The 20,995-nt window shown below is 37.2% G+C and overlaps 2 protein-coding genes across 5 annotated transcripts; one reads left to right on the top strand and one right to left on the bottom strand.

Moving 5' to 3' along the window:
- Window positions 1-195: 195 nt before the first annotated feature.
- atxn1b (ataxin 1b) lies at window positions 196-10,837 on the top strand. Of its 3 annotated transcripts, none has more exons than XR_010897079.1 (5): window positions 196-523; window positions 4,402-4,500; window positions 4,600-6,511; window positions 6,612-7,440; window positions 7,710-10,837. XR_010897079.1 is itself a non-coding variant. In XM_067408755.1 (4 exons), exons 2-4 carry the CDS (start codon window positions 4,439-4,441, stop codon window positions 7,203-7,205), a joined length of 2,568 nt encoding a protein of 855 aa, XP_067264856.1. In that variant the 5' UTR covers window positions 196-523; window positions 4,402-4,438; the 3' UTR covers window positions 7,206-10,837. The 3 variants fall into 3 exon arrangements, 1 of the variants encoding a protein (XP_067264856.1); XR_010897080.1 differs by having other exon boundaries at window positions 9,647-10,837; XM_067408755.1 differs by having other exon boundaries at window positions 6,612-10,837.
- Window positions 10,838-12,646: 1,809 nt separating this feature from the next.
- Window positions 12,647-19,637, bottom strand: mylipb (myosin regulatory light chain interacting protein b). Of its 2 annotated transcripts, XM_067395229.1 has the most exons (8): window positions 19,396-19,637; window positions 19,010-19,069; window positions 18,686-18,876; window positions 16,394-16,579; window positions 16,042-16,239; window positions 14,867-15,031; window positions 14,050-14,458; window positions 12,647-13,381 (listed from the first exon to the last, which is right to left on the bottom strand). In XM_067395229.1, the coding sequence occupies exons 1-8, from the start codon at window positions 19,480-19,482 to the stop codon at window positions 13,214-13,216; spliced, it is 1,464 nt and encodes a 487-aa protein (XP_067251330.1). In that variant the 5' UTR covers window positions 19,483-19,637; the 3' UTR covers window positions 12,647-13,213. The 2 variants fall into 2 exon arrangements, with proteins under 2 accessions (XP_067251330.1, XP_067251341.1); XM_067395240.1 differs by lacking the exon at window positions 19,010-19,069 and having other exon boundaries at window positions 19,396-19,633.
- Window positions 19,638-20,995: the final 1,358 nt, after the last annotated feature.

Raw genomic sequence — 20,995 nt, forward strand, 5'->3', positions numbered from 1 at the left:
CTCCCTTTCCTTTCCCTCTCCCTCTCCCTGTCCCTCCCTCTCTCTCTCTCTCTCTCTCCGTGTGTGCGTAGTCTGGGCGCCCTGCCAAGTGGAGTGTGTTTTTTGAATGAATACCTGATGAGGCTGCTGAGGCTGACTGGGGGAGGAGGAGCCGTGTTCTCTAGAGCACTGTGTGTGTATGTGTGAAGAGCAAAAGAGAGAGAGAGAGTGAGAGAGAGAGCTGGCAGTCAGTTTGCCTTGCATAACATACGCTGTAGCTCTCACACGTAGGGCTAGTGAAACAGCGCAGACGAGGGGACTTCCTTTACCCTCGGCCCACCGAGCAATTGTCGAAGGAAGTGGAAGAGAGTAAAGGCAGGGGGGAACATTGGACATGGAAGAAGACATAAATCAGAGGACTGCATGTGTGACCTGATAGCAGAGCTAAACCTGGACAAAGGACAGCTTGCCAGTGGGTAGAGTGAGTTACACTCGTAGTGCAGAGAGAGAGAGAGAGTTGTTAAAGGCTCCCCTATAAAGAAAGGTAAGGCATCACCCTTAGAGGAAATGTCTGATTGGTTTTGAATCATACATGCTTATTGCACACATTATTCTTTTATTCCAAAAAGAGAAGGAAATATAATGTGCATGCATCTGAGAAATGATTGTACTATTATAGCTAATAAAAACCATAAGCTTTGCAGAAATAATTGCAATTCTGTGCAAATGTTTCGGTGTTAATCTGTATGTTGTGCTCTTTTGCTTGTAGGGAGAGAGTAGAGAAACAGGCTTTAGTCATTGTAAAGGCAGCAACAGCTCTGTTTGGATTCATGTCTAGCTTAGGACTCCCTAGACTGCCTCTTAAAGGGACAGGCGCCCATATTAAAGGTCGTTAAGTGCAGAAAGGAGCTGCTAACGGGCGCTAAATGGGCATGATCCTTTGAGTAGATTGGTAGATGTTTTTTGAGGAAAGATGTTAATATGAGCGTTTCATTTTAGAGAAGTTATGTTTGTGTTTGTATACATAATCATTGGTACTGGTTCAGTCATCTCTAAGATGACATCATTGAAAAAGGTGTCACAGCACCATGCAAGTAATGTGTTCCGGAAGATTTTGCATGCATAGAAATAACTTTGTGTTACAGTACATAGCAAAATTATGTGACTATTTGTTTGTGTGGCAGATAATGCGAAATGGGATTATTTACATTCTGAAGTCTTTGTTTTGTGCCGATTACTTAGAGATCTTCCATTAGCATCGCTTTTATTAGTGTGTTGATGTTTTTGCATGGGTTTATTGGTGTGAATAGTATGTTGCTTTGATGACATTTGAACTGCAGCGGGGCTGCAGAGTATGAGATCTGCTGTTAAATTACTAGAAGGATACTGCAAGTTGTTAATCTTTCTGGCTCTTTGGCCAGCCACACTGTAAGCGAGTGTGTGCGAGTGTGTGTGCCTACATTGTGAGGACTAGACATCACTGTAAGGATAGTAAAGCCTACAACTGAAATCACCTACTATCAATTATTTAAGCAATTACACAATGTCTTAATGATACTCTAAAAAAGTTTCTGAGGATTAAATGTAGGGTTAAAGGATATAAAATATAGTTAGCTCAATTTAGTAGTCAATGTCTCATTGAGGTTCTTTCAATAGGAAATCCATCTGTTGTTGTCATGGACTACAGCTCTGTGGCACTGAAAGCAGAAAGAAAACAGAAATGAAGCATCACTTTTATGTCTGTGCAGCTGTATTGCCTTGCAGGCTTATAGTTTGAGTTAGCTATTTTGAATTGTGGGTGTATTTCAGTAGTGTTCTTTGAAACTCCCTGCAAATAGACAGCCAAATATGACACCCAGTAAGAGAGAAGTAGTGCATATGCACCAACACACGCATAAATAATATGCGAAATACAAGTATTCTGGAAACTTCTCACAAATTTACTTCCTAAGTTCTCCTCTAAGCTGTAATATCATTTCTCTGTTACCAGTATATACAAGGAACCAGCAAGCTTATGCATGAATGTATACTATAGGCTGTAGTACATCTTAGAAACACAAAGCCCATTCAAACATTACATTCAGAATTCTTATAATACCTCTAAGGTCAAATTCAAATTCAAATTTATTTATAAAGCACTGAATAAAACAACAACGTTGACCATAGTGCTGTACAAACAGTAACACAATGAGCAGAAGACAATATTAAAAAAGGAACACATCCATATAATTATATAAGTAATATAAAAAGAAACCTTAAAAAGACAGTCAAAAAAAAAAAAAAAAAGGTTGATTGGGCTTGATATCTACAAATTCTGTCTCTCATTAAAGCATTTGTACAATCGCACAAATTACTGTCTTTCTGGTGAGGTTAATGGTAAAATGTTTGTTATAGATCCTTGTGATTGCATGAAATGATACAGGGGAATGCAGTTATATGTATTTTTGTTATGTTGTAACTGTAAAACTGTGATCTGTGTGATCACTACCATTCTATTGTTCTTTGATACATGAGCACTCTGCACCAAATCACATATGCATAAGTGCGTATCAGTCCAATGGATATGCTGATGTGTACGTGTGCGTATTGTGCTCTGTGTACAATAGAGTGAAGCATTTAATGGCTGTGTGTGGTGTAAGCTGTAGCAGGGGAAAGTAGGACAGTGATTGGTGCAGATCTACTGTGGTGAAGGGATCTCTCCCTCCCTCTGTTCCCCCCTCCCGCACTCTCACTCTCTCTCTCTCTCTCTCTCTCTCTGTCTTCTCCACTGTTACACTCTAACTCAATAACCATGCTCGCGTGCAGGCAGAGCTCAATGTGGGTCAGGAGAGCCAGTGTTCTCTCTCTCTTTCTGTCTCTTCCTTCAACTTTTTTCTGTCCACACACTCTCTCTGCATGTTAAGTTTGCACCCTGTGCACTCTTTATCCTCATTGATGTAGATGGACTGTATGTATATGCAAACATTATGAGCTTGAACCCTTTAAGCATGAGGTGGATTTGGATTCACATTTGATGATGGAGTCTCTGTAGTCTCTGATAGAACTATAACTTATCACTTGAAATAATAAAATAATGTGAGCATTACTCAAAATGCATTACCATTCTACTCACTGAATTAACACACTGATGTTGTCTTTTTCACTAAACTGATAAAGTGTGGTTTACACTGCTAATACATGGAAGTGAAAAGGAAGTCAAAGTGGTCAGTAGAAATTTAGGTTAGCATGGGCCAGTTAGCCCCTGCTATTAGCAAATTAAGTAAAAAAAAAAAAAAATTGGTTGCTAAACACATTTCAAACTATTTCTTTGGCACTCTTAACTGAATGGATGTTTTTTAAAGGTCAAAAATAACATAATATGCTACTTTTAGGCAGATAGGTTTGAGCTAGTTTCTTAGAATCAAAGGCAGTGCATAAAGTATCACTTTATTTAAACAATTTATTTTGATTCAACACCATTGTATCAGGTTTCTGGTTTAAATGTGATTGATTCATGTTAAATTGACTTGAAACGATTACTCTTTGACTTAACTTGATGTTTTCATATTGAAATAACGTGTTTCAATCAAGTAAACCCAACCAGGACTCAATCAAACAGGATTTTCACTTCCCATCATGCTTTGCAAAGGGGCTGAACTAGGAGTGTAAATGTTGAAATAAAGTGTTATTTTAAGCAGTTTTTAGGAAGATGAGAAAATGGAAAGACGTTTTAATGTTTACTGTTCTATTATGTTGGTATTTAAAAGTTTCTGTTAATTAATAGTTTTATGGTTACCATTGTGGTGAATTGTTGCACTTGTGCTTGGGTTGAGGACCTGCTAACAAACTTTCAAATTACTCTAATACTTTCAAATTATTATAATAAGAAAGTAGTAAGCCTATGTTGACTGTAAAACCATTGCCACCAATTGACTTATGATCAATTTAGGCTTTACAATATTTTTGGTTAAGGCAATTTAGGATGAATCAAGTATCACATCTAGATTTCAAACACAGAACATCACAAAAGTTATGTAAATCACAAAATTAAACAAGATCAACAAAAATCAATGTATATGAAAACAATTTATTTGATTTTAAATAAACACAATTGATTCTAGTTAATTTAACATGGTTGATTCTATTGGATTTTACTTGTCTCAGTCATGTGGAACCACTGTCCATGATTGAACTGAGTAAGTTGGACATAACTATTTTACATAGATTATTCTTTAGTCAGTTGTTTTGTCACAACTCAAGAATTTTGCATAGAGTAAAAATAAACCTTTAATGTTAATAAAAACTAAGTTGGTTGTGTTGACCCAAGGTAAGTACATTAAATTGGAATAACAGAATTGCATCATGCTGAAATAAAGCAACTTAATCATGTGGAAAAAAGTGTATACAGTTTCTCATTTTTGTTTTTTTTTCTGTCTGATGAAGGTACGGACTTATTACCATCAGTGAGAGATGATTCCACATGAAGCACATGGAACCTTTTATTACAAGTGTCCTGACACGTCCTGACGCGTCAAGACTATGGTAAAAACGGAGTAAAGTAATAGAACAATGAAAATCTTGACAACTGAGTTCTACTTTGCACTCTAAAATCCTGATCAAGACGTGTGGGTTAAAATACAGGACAAGCTCCAAGACCATGAAGTCTAACCAGGAGCGTTGTAATGAGTGCCTTCCGCCGAAGAAGCGGGAGATTTTAGCTCTGGAGGAGAAGCAGGTGCTGGTGTCAGCTGCTGTTAGTGAGAGCCAGAGTGGAGAGAATTTGGCTTGGCTAGCCAGCGTTGCTACCATGGCTAGCATGGCCCACATCCCCAACAATGCAGGCCCGTCACAGTGCAACAGTGCTGAGCCTGACAGCCCCCCACCATCAAATAAGGCTCTCACTGTGGTGACGGAATATCCTCCAACTACTACATCTGCTGGCTTTTCTTTCTCTTCCAATAGCTCCACATACAGAGGAGTCTTCTCGGGGCCTACCGTGCTAACAGCAAATCCTACGGTTCTCTCCACAAGCCTTCCTCAAACCATAGGCTCTGTCCAATACACACAACTTCCCCCCAATCTCCAGCTCATAGGGCCCTATACAAGTTATATCTCTTCACAGATTGTGCCGTCCACAACCAGTCCAACACAGCCACGGAGGACACCACAAGAGGTGTTGGCCACAACAGCTGTCATCTCCCAAGCATCCAGCCTTGATTCACAGAATCATCATGTGATTTCTTCTATATCAAATGTTTCCCACAGTCAATGCATTCAGGTAGAGAGTGCTCCTTTGGGTTTGACAGTTTCCTCCCCTTCTGTCCAACTGCCCCTTCAAATCCATCCACACTCAACTGTCCTTGCCCCTCATGCCCTAGCTCTCACCCCCTCTCAAGTGGTTCTACACTACACCGATGGCTTCATTGCAAAGCAGCCGGACTCCCATCCCAGAGAGGTGCAAAATGGTGCACTAGGAGAGGTTACAGTGGTCAAGCACAGTACTACTATGGTCAAAGGGATCTCTAGCCGACCAGAATGTGACCAGAACCACAAGCAAACTCATAACCTAGGCCTCCAGACCCAAGCTCAGGTTTTGCTCCCAGCAGACTATAGCACTCATGACAGAGCAGGACTGCAGACATCGCTGATGTTGGTATCCAGTAGCCACCTTGCAGCAAACAGCAACTCTGAGCTCCAAAGTATCTTAGGTAAGGACCACTCATCTTTGCACCTTGCTGAGAGAGGAGGTATATGCCTAGGCAAGCCAATGTCCAGAGTGTCCACTCTTACGTCCTCAGACAGCCAAGTTTCTCCAGCCTCCACTATCTCCCCACACACACTCCTGCAGGCTTCTCACAACACTCCCCAACAGGAGCTTTCCACCAGCCTTTACCCTGCCACACAGCTCCCAATTATTGGCTACATCACCAGTGCTTCTGGTGGACCCCAGCAAGCAGTAACTGGTTATCAGAGCAACCTGCCACAGCACGTGGTGATCTCAGGCAATCCCTCCTTGCTCATTCCGGTTAGTGCCACTAACATCAACCCATCTACTGCTGAGCCAGAGGTCACCCACTGTTCTGTCATCCCTAGTGTAGCCAATGCATCAACAGCTCTGCCTCAGACCTTTATTAATACATCCCCACCTGCAGCTGCATCTTCAGTCCTAGCCAATGGTAAAGACATCACTGGGTCTGATGGAAGTCATACCCCCTGTGCCATGCCAAGTCCAACCCAAATACAGCTGCCTGTTCTTTCAGCCAGTGTAGTGGGATCTCCAGTCCCTGTAACACCTCCAACATCTACAAGTCCTCACAGCTCACCATCATCACCATCAGCGGGCCTACCACCATTCTTCATGAAGGGCTCTATTATCCAGTTGGCAGACGGTGAGCTGAAGCGCGTGGAGGATCTGCGGACAGAGGACTTTGTGCAAAGTGCAGAGGTGAGTGGAGAACTGAAGATTGACTCCAGCACTGTAGAGCGCATAGAGTGCAGCCGTACACCCAATGCTGTCATCATACAGTTCTCGGTGGGAGAGAACAAAGCCCAGGTGAGTCAGTTTCTTTTGAAATCAAGCTCACTTACCATGTTAGTGGTAATCTTCTGTAACCTTTGGAACTAAAATATCATTTTGGTTTTCTCTGTTTTAGGTGTGTGTAGAAGTCCTGGTGGAATACCCTTTCTTCGTGTTTGGTCAAGGCTGGTCATCCTGCTGCCCTGACCGCACCACACAGTTGCTAGCGCTATCCTGTGCCAAACTCTCTGTGGGTGATGTTTGTATCTCTCTCACCCTTAAAAGCCTAAAAAATAGCATTCAGAAGAAAAATAATTTTTCAGAGTCTGTGATGAAACACAACAACCCTTTGAAAGCAGCCAAAAACAATGGGCCCACTGAGGAAAGACCAACCCAAATGGAGGACCTTAAGAAAGGACACAAAATTACATCAAGAGTGGAGAATAGTGTGGAAGGAACACTGGTTGAGACTTCCAACCAAAGAAATGTGTTGACCCTCTCAGAGAATGGGGGCATAAATCCTCAAACACTGGTGAACCTAAACAACCAGGCAGAAAAAACATACACGTCTAGCGCAGAGAAAGCAGTTAGCCGCAAGAGGAGATGGTCTGCCCCAGAGAAAGGAGAAATGTGGAGGTCGCAAGAGGACCCTCAGATTTTACCCAAATTTTCCTGCCTCCCACATCAGCTAAAGGTCAGCATTGAGGGTCGCTCCAGCACAGGTTGCTGAGGGCCTTCCGAATACCATAGAGCAGTGATAGGGAGTTGATTTCTAACCAAGAAATATATTCATTAGCCTTACTTGATTAATTTGAGAAATCACATAAAGTTGATCAACTGAATAAAATTTGCTTTTGCTTGGTGCCCAAGAAAATGCTTTTTCTTCAACCACAAGACTCACAAAAATTTCCCTTATCACTGCCATGGACTCAAGGAGGGACAAGGAAGAGCAGATTCTCTTTTTGGTACTTTGCTTTTTGTTACTTTGTGTTGCTTTCCTATGACATTCATATCCAGGTTACTGTAATGTTATATCTTTTTACGCAAGAATGTGTGTGATCATTTGAGTCGTATCATATGTAATATTAATCTTTAGAATTTCCTTTTAAATCAGCTCGAAATGACAATTTTGGGTTGTATATTGCAATGCCTGACCATTTTCTTTCTCAGCTTGCTACACATTTAGTGTCTAATTTAGTTTATTGTTGTGTTTACTGAATTCATTCATAATCAGGGCCTTGACTGGATAAGGACTGTTATGAGGAGTTATGGCAAAAGGTGAACAGTGAGATATGATTACAAGTGAAATTGAGGAGTTGTGCGAGTAGGATTATCTCGACAGAAGCCACCTTCCACTTGTTACTGCCCCCATAATCCTGTGCTTATATGTCAGCTGAGAATGACAGGCTTTGCTCAAGTGACTACTTTGAATCAGATCTAGGTCAAGTATAGCATCAAGATACATTGAATGTTTTACCCTTATATTTTAATTCAATTGCTGATAGTCGTCTAGATATGCAATACTGAGCTTTCACATACCTCATATGTGCATTTAACAAATAACCCATCAGATTGCCTGATCGGATCTGTGAGTGAGAAAGTGTTAAAGAAATCTTCACATTGTCAAACTGGCTATGTGTATAGAAGTCTCCGGTCAAGTCAGAATTAGCACTTTAAAAGAAAGGTTAAGGGAAGTTGAATGAATGAAAGGATAAAAAATATTCCGACTTCTGTTTTGTTACTACAGCAACAGACAGTTTTGAGTGCTGTTAGTCATTTTGTGCATTACTATCCATTTTATGTGAAAAGTGCTTGTCATTTAGTATTTTTAAATTACTGATGTCTTCTTTTCATAATTTTAAGTATTGTGGGCCTTTCTCAGTCCAGCTGCAATAATGAACTCTCTGTTAAAGACACAATATAATCACCATACATTGAAAACTAAATCGACGCCGCATTCTTGATGTTCAAAACAAGCAAAATTTCACAGGTTTATCCCGAATAGAAATGGCCTTTTTGTATCAAAACTTGTTTATATAAGACATTTAGCATCTAAAATGTATCCAGATATAATAATTTAATTTTCAAGAATCAGTGAGTCAAAGGAGAATGCTATGCTTTGTTCAATCTGTTCTGCTATTGGAAATCAAAATTTCCAATGGCCAAAAATGGAAAAATATTGTTTGTGGAAATTAGACATGATTTAGGATATTTTGAATGGATTATACTTCAATCCCTGACAGTATAATTTTGGTTGCATCAAATTAAATTTACGACTCTTCAGCCACAGTGGGTCTCTTTTAAAAATGTAGATTTCTTCACAATTAGCAGTATGCCGCTAATGGCCTAAACATGGAAAGTCTTTGTATGTTCTCTGCAGAAAGAGAGAGAGAGGAAAAAAGAAATGATGAATGTTGAGACATTATCTATTTTTTTTGTGTCTTTATCTTTGTTGTGCTGGTCATGCTAAACAAATTTAAAGGAATTAATTTAGTACACTGCAATGAAAAATTACAGATAATGTAATAAGACAAAGTTTTTATATGACAAATCTAATTGCTATATTCCATAAATAAAAGCCTCATGGGATTGTCTTCAGATTTTTTTTTTTTTTCCTTCCACAAAATAATTCTTATCTAACTTCACCGACTGCTGTTAAAAATACAGAAAAATCTTGGAATACATATAAAAAATTTGCTATTTGCACAAGTAGACATTTTAGTCTTATAGTTAACATTGCCAGCTCTGTAGGTCACCTAAAAACTATACATTTTGATATGTGTGGTCATGAGTGTGAGATTTTTACACAAGTCAGTTTGTTGACTGACTTAAGAAAAGGTATTGTTGTGTCTAGAATTATATTCAGATGGAATCACAATAGACCTCATATTGTAGACGTAATGCTTGATTGCACATTCAGTCCAATTTGGATTTGGAATTTATGCACTTTTGAAGAGAGAGGACAATGAAAGAGAAATGAAAGGGATGGTTGATTAGTAGCCTCACATAGCTACAATTTGTTCAATACAGTCTATTGTAATGGTGATATTGGTAAGGCAGTAAAAGACTACAATAGACTAGAAACCATTACGAAAGTGTCAGTGTTTTAGGATTGTTGTTTGTTTCATATGTATCATTGTTCTCTCTCTTTTCTCTCTTTTCCCTGTGTAGCTATGTACATTTAAACCTCAGTGTGTTTCTGCACTGTGTGGATAACTTCATTGAAGACAGTCAGGTTTCAACACTGCTGGCAACGTTTTTATCCAGTGTGTGCTTTTCTGTTTCAACCTAACAGTGATTTATTATCATCTGCATCAAATAAAAACCTTTTTTCATTTAAAAAGAAGGCTGTCAACCACTTGAAGGCATAAAAACATTATAGCGATTTATAGTCAAACTGAATTCTCAGGTTGAGAAACTGGCCCGAAGACTGTTTCTGTTCCTGTATTTTGCAAAAACACTGAGTTACACACAGTAACAATGTTACAAATGAAACTGAACTGGAGTTCATTTTAGCTCCAGTGCTATGACTCATGGGAAGTCACTGGCTGACTATTGCGCCCTCTACAGCCCATCACTGTACATGCACCCAATGTATAAACAAGGCTAACTTTAACTAGCATGACGACGTGTTGTGAGTGTAGCTCACATGCTTGCTATTGAAAATGTGTTCATATGAAAAAATAAAACAGTCTGGTGTATGTACAAGGTTGGGCATCAACAATATGGCTTTATAAGGCTGTCCAAAGACAGTCAGAATTTGTTGTATGCATATGCCTCAATGGTCCATAGCCAGGATTAGCTCTAGCAATACCACAAGGCCTCATTAAGGGTTGAAAGACCAAACTTGACGTCTAGAGATTGACCTATAACATACACAGTCACTGATCCCATTGTTTGTCTTTTAAAAATATTATTGTAAAGGAAGTTCTAGATCTTTTACCGCCCGGTAACCTCAATCGCCAGAGTGACACTTATCTTTAAAAAAGAAGAAAAAAAGCACATAACTAATTTCTCATGTTCTTATATATTCAATGTAAATGACTATATTTGTGTGATTCGTTGTACCTGTGATATTTTTCTCATTCTTTGAAAAGCTCTTTTTCTACAAACTGACAAAAAGCAATTAAGACAGAAGTCAACCTCAACTTTTCTAACTGTGGTGTGTTTATGTGAACAGAGCATCCAAGACTGTTCAGTGAAGTCAGTGATCATTTCTTTGGTGATGCTTGCAAGTTTTTGTAGCTGTTTTGATTTTTGTGAAATGGAAAGGAACGTCGGACTCGACTTTTGGCGAATATGTCAATAACTTCCTGTATAGTACAAATCTATTGTATCTGTATAATCACTCTAATAAAATACTGTGCCAATTTTACTTGACTCTTTCCTTTGATGAACTGATATTTTATCTAAACCTGAAACAAGTTAGAAGTTTTGACTGTCAGGCCACATATAGATGCCTTGAATTATTCAATGGCAAAGACAAGGTTGTGTTTGACCCCTATAGAAAGCCTCCTGAGATACTGGCATTCTGACTGCACATACTCTATAAATTCCACTACATGCACATGGTGTGGGAAAAGATGCTAAAATATTGACACAGGACTAAGCATTTAACTTAAGGGGAGTGACTTTCAATAAAACTATTGATGTCCCCATGTCACAGCTCATATATGAACACTTTAAGCGTCTGGTAGACGTGACAGGCCTACCTTACATAATACTCCAGCCATCCAACACATGTGAACACATGTTCTCAGAAGTAAATGTCTGGAACCAGAAGTAACATGAAAAAAAGCCTGTGACTCAGGCTAAATTGTGCAAGAGTTATGAACTTTGGGCTATAGGTTTGTCTGTAAGCATATAGTTAATGCATAGCAGTTTTCTTCATGTAGAACATTCTGTACCTTGTTCCAGGCTTGCAGCTGACAGACCATCCCAATCTGGGGCAGTAGAGATAGAGCAATGAGGAACTGATATATATATATATATATATATATATATATATATATATATATATATATATATATATATATATATATATATATATATATATATATAAGTAAATATTGAGTAACTTACATTTTAGACAAAATATTGCCCAATTAATTGGTCAAATTTTGCTCCACGAGAAAATAGTTCCAAACGAATGTCAGAATTAACCGCTGAGTATCTAAGATCAACAAACTCTTTTGATTCTAAATGAAGCAGTGTGTTTAAACGAATCGGTTGATAAAATGACTCACTCAAACATTAATTCGGAACTGCATTTTAACAGTTTGTTAAGTAAAAGTAGTATGCAAGTATGCTGTTCACTCTCGTTCCTGAATGAATCCGTATTTTTTTTTTTTGAACGAATCGTTTAAATTAGTGATTCAGTGACTCACTCATAAAGACTTTTCGCCACCGAAAAAGTTAAACATCACCACTGATGGACAGACGGAAAGCTATGGTATTTAAAAAATAAATATGGGGGCTGTTGAGTGCTCGAAACTGATTTTGGTGTGTGTGTAATGTGTACAGTAGGCTATATCAATTTATAGGTTTTTATAAAGCATATAAAGGCAGTTTGAAATTGGCCATGTTCTGAAAAAGAAGCATAACACTGTCAGGTATTTTCTACTTATTTAGTTGTTGTCTTTACTGTACTTTATTGTACTTGCCACTTCAGAATCATGATAACTTTATATTAGTTATAACCTTTGCCATCAATTCTGACACGTCAGACATTGTACATATCAGTACTGTAACACATACAGTATATCAGTAGTTGCACGTACAGTATAGGCCTATTTGTACAGTTGTACGTGCAAAATGTGAGTCTCATTACTTTACAATGGGACTCCGTACTGTACAGCAAGGTTCATAGACTGGACCTCTACAGGAGAGATTTGTTATTGACTGAAGATCATGGTTATGTCATCAATATTTGCTTTTTCAAACATTTAAATATAATTAGAATATTTTCAAAAATATATAATACAGCTAAATATGGGTGGATCAAGAGAAAAAAAAAGTGTGTGTCTCTGTCTAGTGTTACAGTTTGTATGATCAAGGGTACACACAGAAAGGTGTAATACTGGAGATTTAACAAGCCATCCTAGAATGAATTCAACAAAACATATTTAAAAATACCAGGCAGGTATTAAAAGTTTTGTAAAAGCTCTTTATTCTGTTTGGATACAGATAAAATACATGTCAGTATAAAAGAGGACATATAACTCTTAGTTATTTGGACCTTTTTGTAATATAGTGCATTAAAGGCTTATTTTGTGAATACTGAAAACCTTTCATGTACTTATACAAAATATATTGTTTTAAATATTTGTACATTAAAACAGTGTACACAAATGGAGACAAATATAAAATAAACCTTTCTGATAAAGAATATAGTTGATGTGGAGTGTTAACAACTACATTTGTATTTACTTAAAAAAAAACACACATATGTTCTGATACAGTACATAAAAAAATGTTGCTGTGTACCGTGCACAATATTTTCCTCTCTGAATGACCTCCAGTGTAAAACGGTTTATTCATTTTTATACCTGTAATGTGTATACTGTGAAAAACAACAGTATGATTAGCAGTAGTCATCATTTTTTGAGGTACTTGTAGATAGCTGGCCTCACTCTGTGCAGTTCAGCTCACTCAATAGAACCACTGAATATTTTATCATAACATTTCTTCTGTATTTTTAAAATAGTGTCCATGCTCAGTATGCAGATGTTATCCATCCTACAGCTGGCAGGTATTTTCTTTATTGGCACAATCCTCTGACATGGCAGTCCCTCTGGGCACACTGAAAGTGGCAGTTTTTGCCTCTGCCAGGCCAAGTAGATTGGCACAAGTGGGTAAATATACATGCTGAACACGGTCCACCTCTGAACGGCAAACTGGGCAACACTGATAAGAGAAAAAAGAAGGTAAAATATCATGAATGTTAACATACAAACAAATTCTTCTTATCTAAACCTCTATATTTTTTCTTTATTGTTCCTAATTATGCAGTTAGGTGATGTACCAGTTTTAACTGCACCACTGAACTGAAATAACAGTTCTGTGATGTCAGAGGTGAAATTCAAAAGGTCATAGGACTGCTGCGTAACGAGAATGTCTGATTATCAAGATCTACAGCTTGAACAGACGCTAATGGTTGACAGCACATGTCGAGAAATATGTTAGGAGGGTAACCAGAGGTTATGTAAACCTAATAGTGTAAGTTCTCTTAATCATTAACTTAACTGGTCAATTTAGATGACGATTTCTTAGCATGCGAAAATCACACTTTGATTTTATTTTTTCATGAATGTTGAATATGCTGAATGCTTATTCAAAAGGAAATTCCATACCATATATGTGTTTATTTTTTTAACTAAATATGGAAAAAAAAATATTATGGTACAGTCATATTTAGACTTTATTATGTTTAATATTATGGTTAACATGACCTGTGTGGATAGAATTGGACATACTTAAGAGTATGCAGTATATTGTTTATAATAATTGCTGGTGATTCATTTATATGTATTTTATATAGTTCTAAATGGCTGTAGTAATGATGCAATAATCACCTGAAGTTGGCTGGCGCAGTTATAGCAGCAGAACATGTGTCCACAAGGACAGAAAGCAGCATTGATCTCCTGTTCGCAGCACAAAGCACAGGTCAGGGCTTCTTGTAGTATTTGGAGCTTTTCCTTCAGAATGTGAGTTTCCCTGCAGCCAACGCACATTCGCTTCTCCCTTTCAACTTTTGTCTGTCTCAGCGGCGAACTGTCTCTTGGGCTCTCACATCCATTCACAGCCATCCCTGTTTTGAACAGGGCTCGCCGGGCACGGTCATACACTTCTTTGGATGTGCGCTGGATGTCAAAGATGTACCTTTTACCAAGGTCAATGCTTTCATTGAGGAAGAGGGACGCCAGGTGACCCTTGAAGTCACGGCTATATTGCATCTTCACTGTGCTCATTACGGTGTCACACCTGAAGAGTTAAGTTCAAATTGTGTTAAATAAAACACATTTATTAAAATTGTTTTATTGTTCTAAAAACGTATGTATTGATCACTAATGAAGCTCATAAGGTTTCTGTTTTGCGCCAAATTCAGTAATTAAACAGTTCAATTTTTGTTAACAAAAACTAAAATGAAAATGACATTAAAATATATTTTCTTACTGAAATAAAATTAAAAAGTAGCATAACTGGGAAATCAAAAACTTAACTACAATACATTTAACATTCAATTTAAAACTAAATAGAAATAAATTAAAAATTAAATGCTAGAACAACCCTGGTTGAACAGAATAAACAGAAACAGTAAATGCTTAAATTGTTTTTTCTTTTGAAATCCCTTTACTCAAGTAAGTCTAATAGAATTTTAACAGTATTCACCTGTAGAAGGCGTGAATCTCCGTGATAGCGCGATACAGACCATTGGCAGCACAGGGACTGATGAACTTAAAAAGGAGAACCACACTGTCCCCATTGTCCTTTGTGATGGTCACATACACATTCCTTCCAGACTGAGTGGCCATTTGAATGACTGGATATACGATTCTGAAAAAAGAGACACTTTTAAAGGTGCCCTAGATTCAAAAATTTAATTTACGTCAGCATAGTTGAATAACAAGAGTTCAGTACATGGAAATGACATACAGTGAGTCTCAAACTCCACTGTTTCCTCCTTCTTATATAAATCTCATTTGTTTACGTAACAGTCGGGGTGTACGCCCCCAATATTTGCATATGCCAGCCCATGTTCAAAGCATTACACAAGGGCAGTCAGTATTAATGTCTGGATCTGTGCACAGCTGAATCATCAGACTAGGTAAGCAAGCAAGGACAATAGCGAAAAATGGCAGATGGAGCAATAATAACTGACATGACCCATGATAACATGATATTTTTAATGATATTTGTAAATTGTCTTTCTAAATGTTTTGTTAGCATGTTGCTAATGTACTGTTAAATGTGGTTAAAGTTACTGTCGTTTCTTACTGTATTCACGGAGACAAGAGCCGTCGCTATTTTCATTATTAAACACTTGCAGTCTGTATAATTCATAAACACAACTTCATTCTTTATAAATCTCTCCAACAGTGTAGCATTAGCCGTTAGCCACGGAGCACAGCCTCAAACTCATTCATAAACAAATGTAAACATCCAAATAAATACTATACTCACAGGAATCAATGTATGCATGGTGAATACTTCGTAAAGATCCATTTTGAGGATTATATTAGCTGTGCGAACTTTGTGTTTGCTGTTTAAGGCAGTTGAGAGCTCGCGGGGGCGGGGGAGCGGGAAATTTAAAGGGGCCGCACGCTTAATCAGTGCATATGTAATAATGGCTCAAAATAAGCAGTTAAAAAATTAATAAAAAAAAATCTATGGGGTATTTTGAGCTGAAACTTCACAGACATGTTCAAGGGAAAGCTTAGACTTATATTACATCTTTTGAAAAGGCATCTCTAGGGCACTTTTAATCAGAAATTATGGTATAAAAAACATTTATTTTAAATCTCTAAATGACATAATTATTTCTTATATAAGATATATATATATACCTTTCAACAGTGGTGAAATCTGTCTTGCAGACAAACAGGCCCTCTGGTCCAACCCCGATGAGTAAATCCTGTCCCTCAGAATCACGTGCAGAGTGCCACTCGACGCCATAGTAGTTGAGAGAGGAAACCAGCTGCAGGGCTTGATATTCTGCTGAAGCCTGACTAACACCCTCCAGTGCCTTATGCCTCGAAACAATACTATAAAAACAAGAAAGACACCACTGTTATTCCACAAAACTATCAGAATCACTTCCTTTTTCATTCTTACTGTATCCAAAGGAATGCTTTGTGTTATTTGGAGGAAGAACAAATGTTATTCTGACTGAGAATATAGACTTCCCAGTGTTCTTACTTGTTGATGGTGTCATGGCTGGGCTCTTGACCGTAGATCTGGGAGTAGCAGTATTTGGCTGTATTATGTTTGTAATCTCCAAACTCTGCCTGAGCCAGTAGTGCACAGAGCTCGATCGCCTGCTCCGCGTCCAATCGCAAGCTTCCTTTGAAAAGCTCCGCCTTCACATGAATCAGAAACAAATGTCTGCAAAGCAACAGAAAATACAAGGAAAACACTGAGTAAATCTACATTTTGAAACAAATCACTGGTCTGTTCAATGAGGAACAAGAAGCGCATTAATCAAATCTATACATTTACACACTAATGTATTTTATTGTTCTCATATGATAAATGGATGATGTATACAATATAGAGACAGAAAAAGGCAAGAAAAAAAGGCAAGAATAGTCTAGTTTGGCTGAAACTCTATAAATGTGGACATAATCATAAAGCAAGCTTCAGCTTCTGACTGAAATTTGCTGAATCATCAGTACAAACTTTAGTGCCCTGAGGGAATAGGAAACTTTCAGAACTCCACCTCATAACCCTACTGTATCATATTTGATAGGTGAATTTCTAAGGCATCTAAATGATCAACATAAAACAATATTCTACATGCTTTCTGCACTCTGATCAATAGTTCATACTTTTTAGCAAGTTAGAAATATTTCAGGATGAACATTTACTGGACTGAAGCAACATGAAGTTTATGTATACATTTTTTTAAATAATGTTAAAATGTAAGTATGAAATATGATATAACAGGCTTATTGCATTGCATTATATGCTTTGCAAACTACAGTGCACTAATTATAAAACTATGCATTTAAATATAATCTTACTAAGACACATTACTGGGAGATATAGAGTGACAACTGATATTTACATGCATTTTATCAAAATTTCATTTTACTTTTTGGCCATATAAATAACAACATCTGCACCAACATCTGCATATTTTTGCTCAGTTTGGACCACTGTTTTTTCTCCACAAGTATGAGCACCATATTCTCACTATATCATATACTATAAGGGCCACAAATGCCTGCAGTATCAAATATGATACAAAACATAATATATATATATATATATATATATATATATATATATATATATATATATATATGTTGTCTAAAGTTTCAATAAACTGTTCCATCCACTATTATTTAGGCTTTACAGGGTTAATTGAGATATTTGCTTCACAATACTGTGAAGATATAAGCTTTTTTCAGTCGTCCCATTATAATATAGTTGTATCTCACAGACGCATTCATGCACTGTCAGCCCACTGATATTATCTAAAAAATGAGCTGGCGTGAAGCCAGGTTTACTCAGCAGTCTAAACCCAGTGAACTTTAGTAACAGAAGCAGACTTGTAAATTCTGGCACATATTTTTATAACCTGACATAAATCACTTGTAAATGTGAAAAAAGGGAAGAAATAGTATAATACATTTAGTAAACTTTACAATAATGCAGATCAAACCTATTGCCAATTGAAGTATGCTCTCACAAAAAAAAAATACAATAAGTCTATTAGTCAATATGTATTTCAATATAAAGCAATAAAGTACACAGCCTCCACTATAATAATTAATCTGTTGTCATTATCATGGATTTAAAGAGTAAGAAAAACTAACAAAGGCTGACAGAGAGGGCACTGGATCTTGTCCCACCATTGTATAAGATTATGTAAGAGGCAGAATCACATTACAACACGTTTTAACTCAGACATACTGACACCTCCCCACCCCCACTAACAGCCCTCATCAGACGTGACTGAACAGCTCCACTAGTCTCTAGCTAGGAACACACTGTACTGCCATTGTATTCAAAGTGCTTACTTTTCTTGAACTTTAGGGAACATTTGAGCCTCCAAAAAGCCTCCAGAGAAATATTATTTACCTCAGTATGCCTACATGAGGCACTCCCTAACTGAAACAGTGACCGTTTCAAGAGCAAACATGAACACAGGTAACTCCCTGCCACAGATTCAGAAAAATATTATATTGAAAAATGCATGGAGATGTGGGACAAAGGTAAGAACACAAAACTGCAGAGGCATACAGCATTTTGAATCATGCTGTCACTTTAAGCAGCAGCTTCCTGTTTCAGCTCATGAGAAAAACAACTAAAAAAACAGAACTGTTATCCACGTGCCTCAAATTCTCCAGACTGAGCAAAAATGTGAAACCTCAAAGATTCAGATACTGTTTTTTTCAATAATGGAAAAATAATGTTTTGTGCATATTTATGTGAGCACTATGATAAAATATAATACAACTTATATTCACTTGGGTAGAGCTTCACCTGGTTTGTTCTTGCAGGATTAGATGCGGCTCAACAAAGAACTTGACTCGCAGCCTCAGTCTGCAGGGAGACAGGCAGTCCACTTGTTGAGAAATCCTGTTTCTGAGATTCATCCATAAAATCTCTCCCTTCGTACCGGTGAACTGAAGTCCAAAATAGTCCACCTCTATGATTCCCATTTTCCGGCATATCTGTAAATTAAAAACAAAACCATTAAATGGTCATTCTCTGTCATGCATAAGTAGTATGTGTTCTTTTAACCGGAGAATGCTGAGACTTGGGCTCTTTGCACCCCTCCTCCTTTAGAAAGACAAGACATATTACATAAGAGGGACTTTTGAAGTGGTAATGTGCTATGAGAGAACACCTGCATTCAGTAATATGCTGAAACATAAGAATGAGAGAAAGTTGTATAGTTAGGTTATTTAACAGTTACAATTTTTTGTGTGTAGACTTTTCTAAAATACTTCTCACAGCAGTAACAGCCTCTAACGTTGCAATAAAGAGGCTAAAATAATTAGTTAAATAATTTATTATGTTAACTATTTAAAACAATAAACGTAATTAACAGATGAAACATTGATAAAGCCAAAAGCATGGCAATCATTGCCTTTGATGTCTTGTATATGATGCTAATGAGCCTTAGTCCAGATGTATTAATGTAGAAATGATTGAATAACTTTAGCAACTCGTTAATTATTGACACTCACCTTATTGAGAATGTCCTCTCCGTTTGCTTTTGGGTCCACCTCCACTTCCAGAACCACCGAGTCCGGACGAGTTATGAGGCATAACATAGTGAATGCAGTTATTGTTTCAAACACAGTCCAGGATAGCGGAGAGAACGACCTGTAGCTCAGTCACGAGGCTGACTCGTACCCCATTGGAAAACCAGAGAGAGGAGGTTTATGAAGCCCTGTTCTGGATCCGCCTCTCCGCTATCAGGTGTCCGATTCGCGAATTGTTCTTTTGAACCGGTTCTTTGTAATGATTTATTCAAACTGATTCGCAAAGGCGTCTGTAACAAACAAGGCAAGTAATATTGTCATTCGAACATTTGTGTACAAATTGTATTTCTCTATTGGTCTTGGGGCTAATTTACATAAAATAATTTTAAGTATAACTACTTTACATACAGGAAAACGAGTGACAAAATAACATAAAAAATAGCACCAATCCAAATACCAAATATGAGGGGCATATTACAACAACAATATGAGCATAAAGACAGTATGACAGTAAAAGAGTAAAAACTGTAGGCCTATGTGTGATATATGTGATATTCCATAATGTACTGTGTGTAAAGCAGCAACAATTTTGTTTGAGAGTAACTATTGACATGGAATCATAACACAATAGATATTGAGCACTACTGTCTTCTATAGAGCTGCTTTAAAGCTAAAATTAAAGTAGTTTCATAAATGATTACCTTTGCAACATTAATAATAATAATATGTTTTATTCAAGGGTGTAACTTTGGTTTGAAAAGTGGGGGGGACACACACCCTCTAGGGGGGTCCGGGGGCATGCCCCCCCGGAAGAAAATTTTGTACATTTTAAAGATAAACTCATTAATCTGGTGAACTTTGAGAGTTCAAAATAAAGAGCTCCAACCCATGTTCAGTATCCAAATTGAACAAAGAAAAAGTCTGTGCATTGGGTTTTACCTGAATCCACTGTTAAAAATAAATCATCCACCCGCCAAACGCCCAATGATATTCTCTGATTTAGATATCTGAACCTGATCATCCCATTACAATTGTTCACATGCCCCCCTGTAGGAAAGCTTTGTACATTTTAAATTTAAATGCATAAATCTGGTGCATTCTGAGAGCAAAATTAAGTGACTAGATCAATGAAGAAATTTGTTCTCTTGTAAACAATTTTGTGCTCTAATAGTATCTATTTATTGGTGATGGTATGGCACATTGGTCACATACACAACATATAGTAGGCTAAATGATAGTTCATAAGTGGTCAAACATGTAGAGTACACATTTAAACCATTAAAAATATGTAGCAAAAGAGGTTACCTTTGTTGAATTAATTTATTAGCAGGGGCCTGTATCCATACATCTGTATTTGTGCAACTAGTGGTCACTCTTTGACAATCCAGAAAACAACAAATGAATAAAAATATATAATCATAAGCTGAACAATAAATAAATAAATAAACTAGGTAAGTATATAATTCAGCAGTAAACTTTGCACAGTAATTTTATAAAATCCAAATGTTAACAAAAAGTTTAAAATTACTATTTGAATTCTTATAAAATGAAGAAAAAAATAGATTAGATTTATATGTATAGC

This window comes from Chanodichthys erythropterus, chromosome 2, assembly GCF_024489055.1.
Source record: "Chanodichthys erythropterus isolate Z2021 chromosome 2, ASM2448905v1, whole genome shotgun sequence".
Classification (NCBI taxonomy): domain Eukaryota; kingdom Metazoa; phylum Chordata; class Actinopteri; order Cypriniformes; family Xenocyprididae; genus Chanodichthys; species Chanodichthys erythropterus.

Coding starts and splice junctions, on each gene's coding strand:
- atxn1b (XM_067408755.1), top strand. CDS start 4,439: ATGAAGCACATGGAACCTTTTATTACAAGTGTCCTGACACGTCCTGAC. Junction 4,501..4,599: donor CCTGACGCGTCAAGACTATG/GTAAAAACGGAG, acceptor GTTAAAATACAG/GACAAGCTCCAAGACCATGA. Junction 6,512..6,611: donor TGGGAGAGAACAAAGCCCAG/GTGAGTCAGTTT, acceptor TCTCTGTTTTAG/GTGTGTGTAGAAGTCCTGGT.
- mylipb (XM_067395229.1), bottom strand. CDS start 19,482: ATGTTATGCCTCATAACTCGTCCGGACTCGGTGGTTCTGGAAGTGGAG. Junction 16,240..16,393: donor AGCCATGACACCATCAACAA/GTAAGAACACTG, acceptor TTGTTTTTATAG/TATTGTTTCGAGGCATAAGG. Junction 15,032..16,041: donor GATTTCACCACTGTTGAAAG/GTATATATATAT, acceptor CTCTTTTTTCAG/AATCGTATATCCAGTCATTC.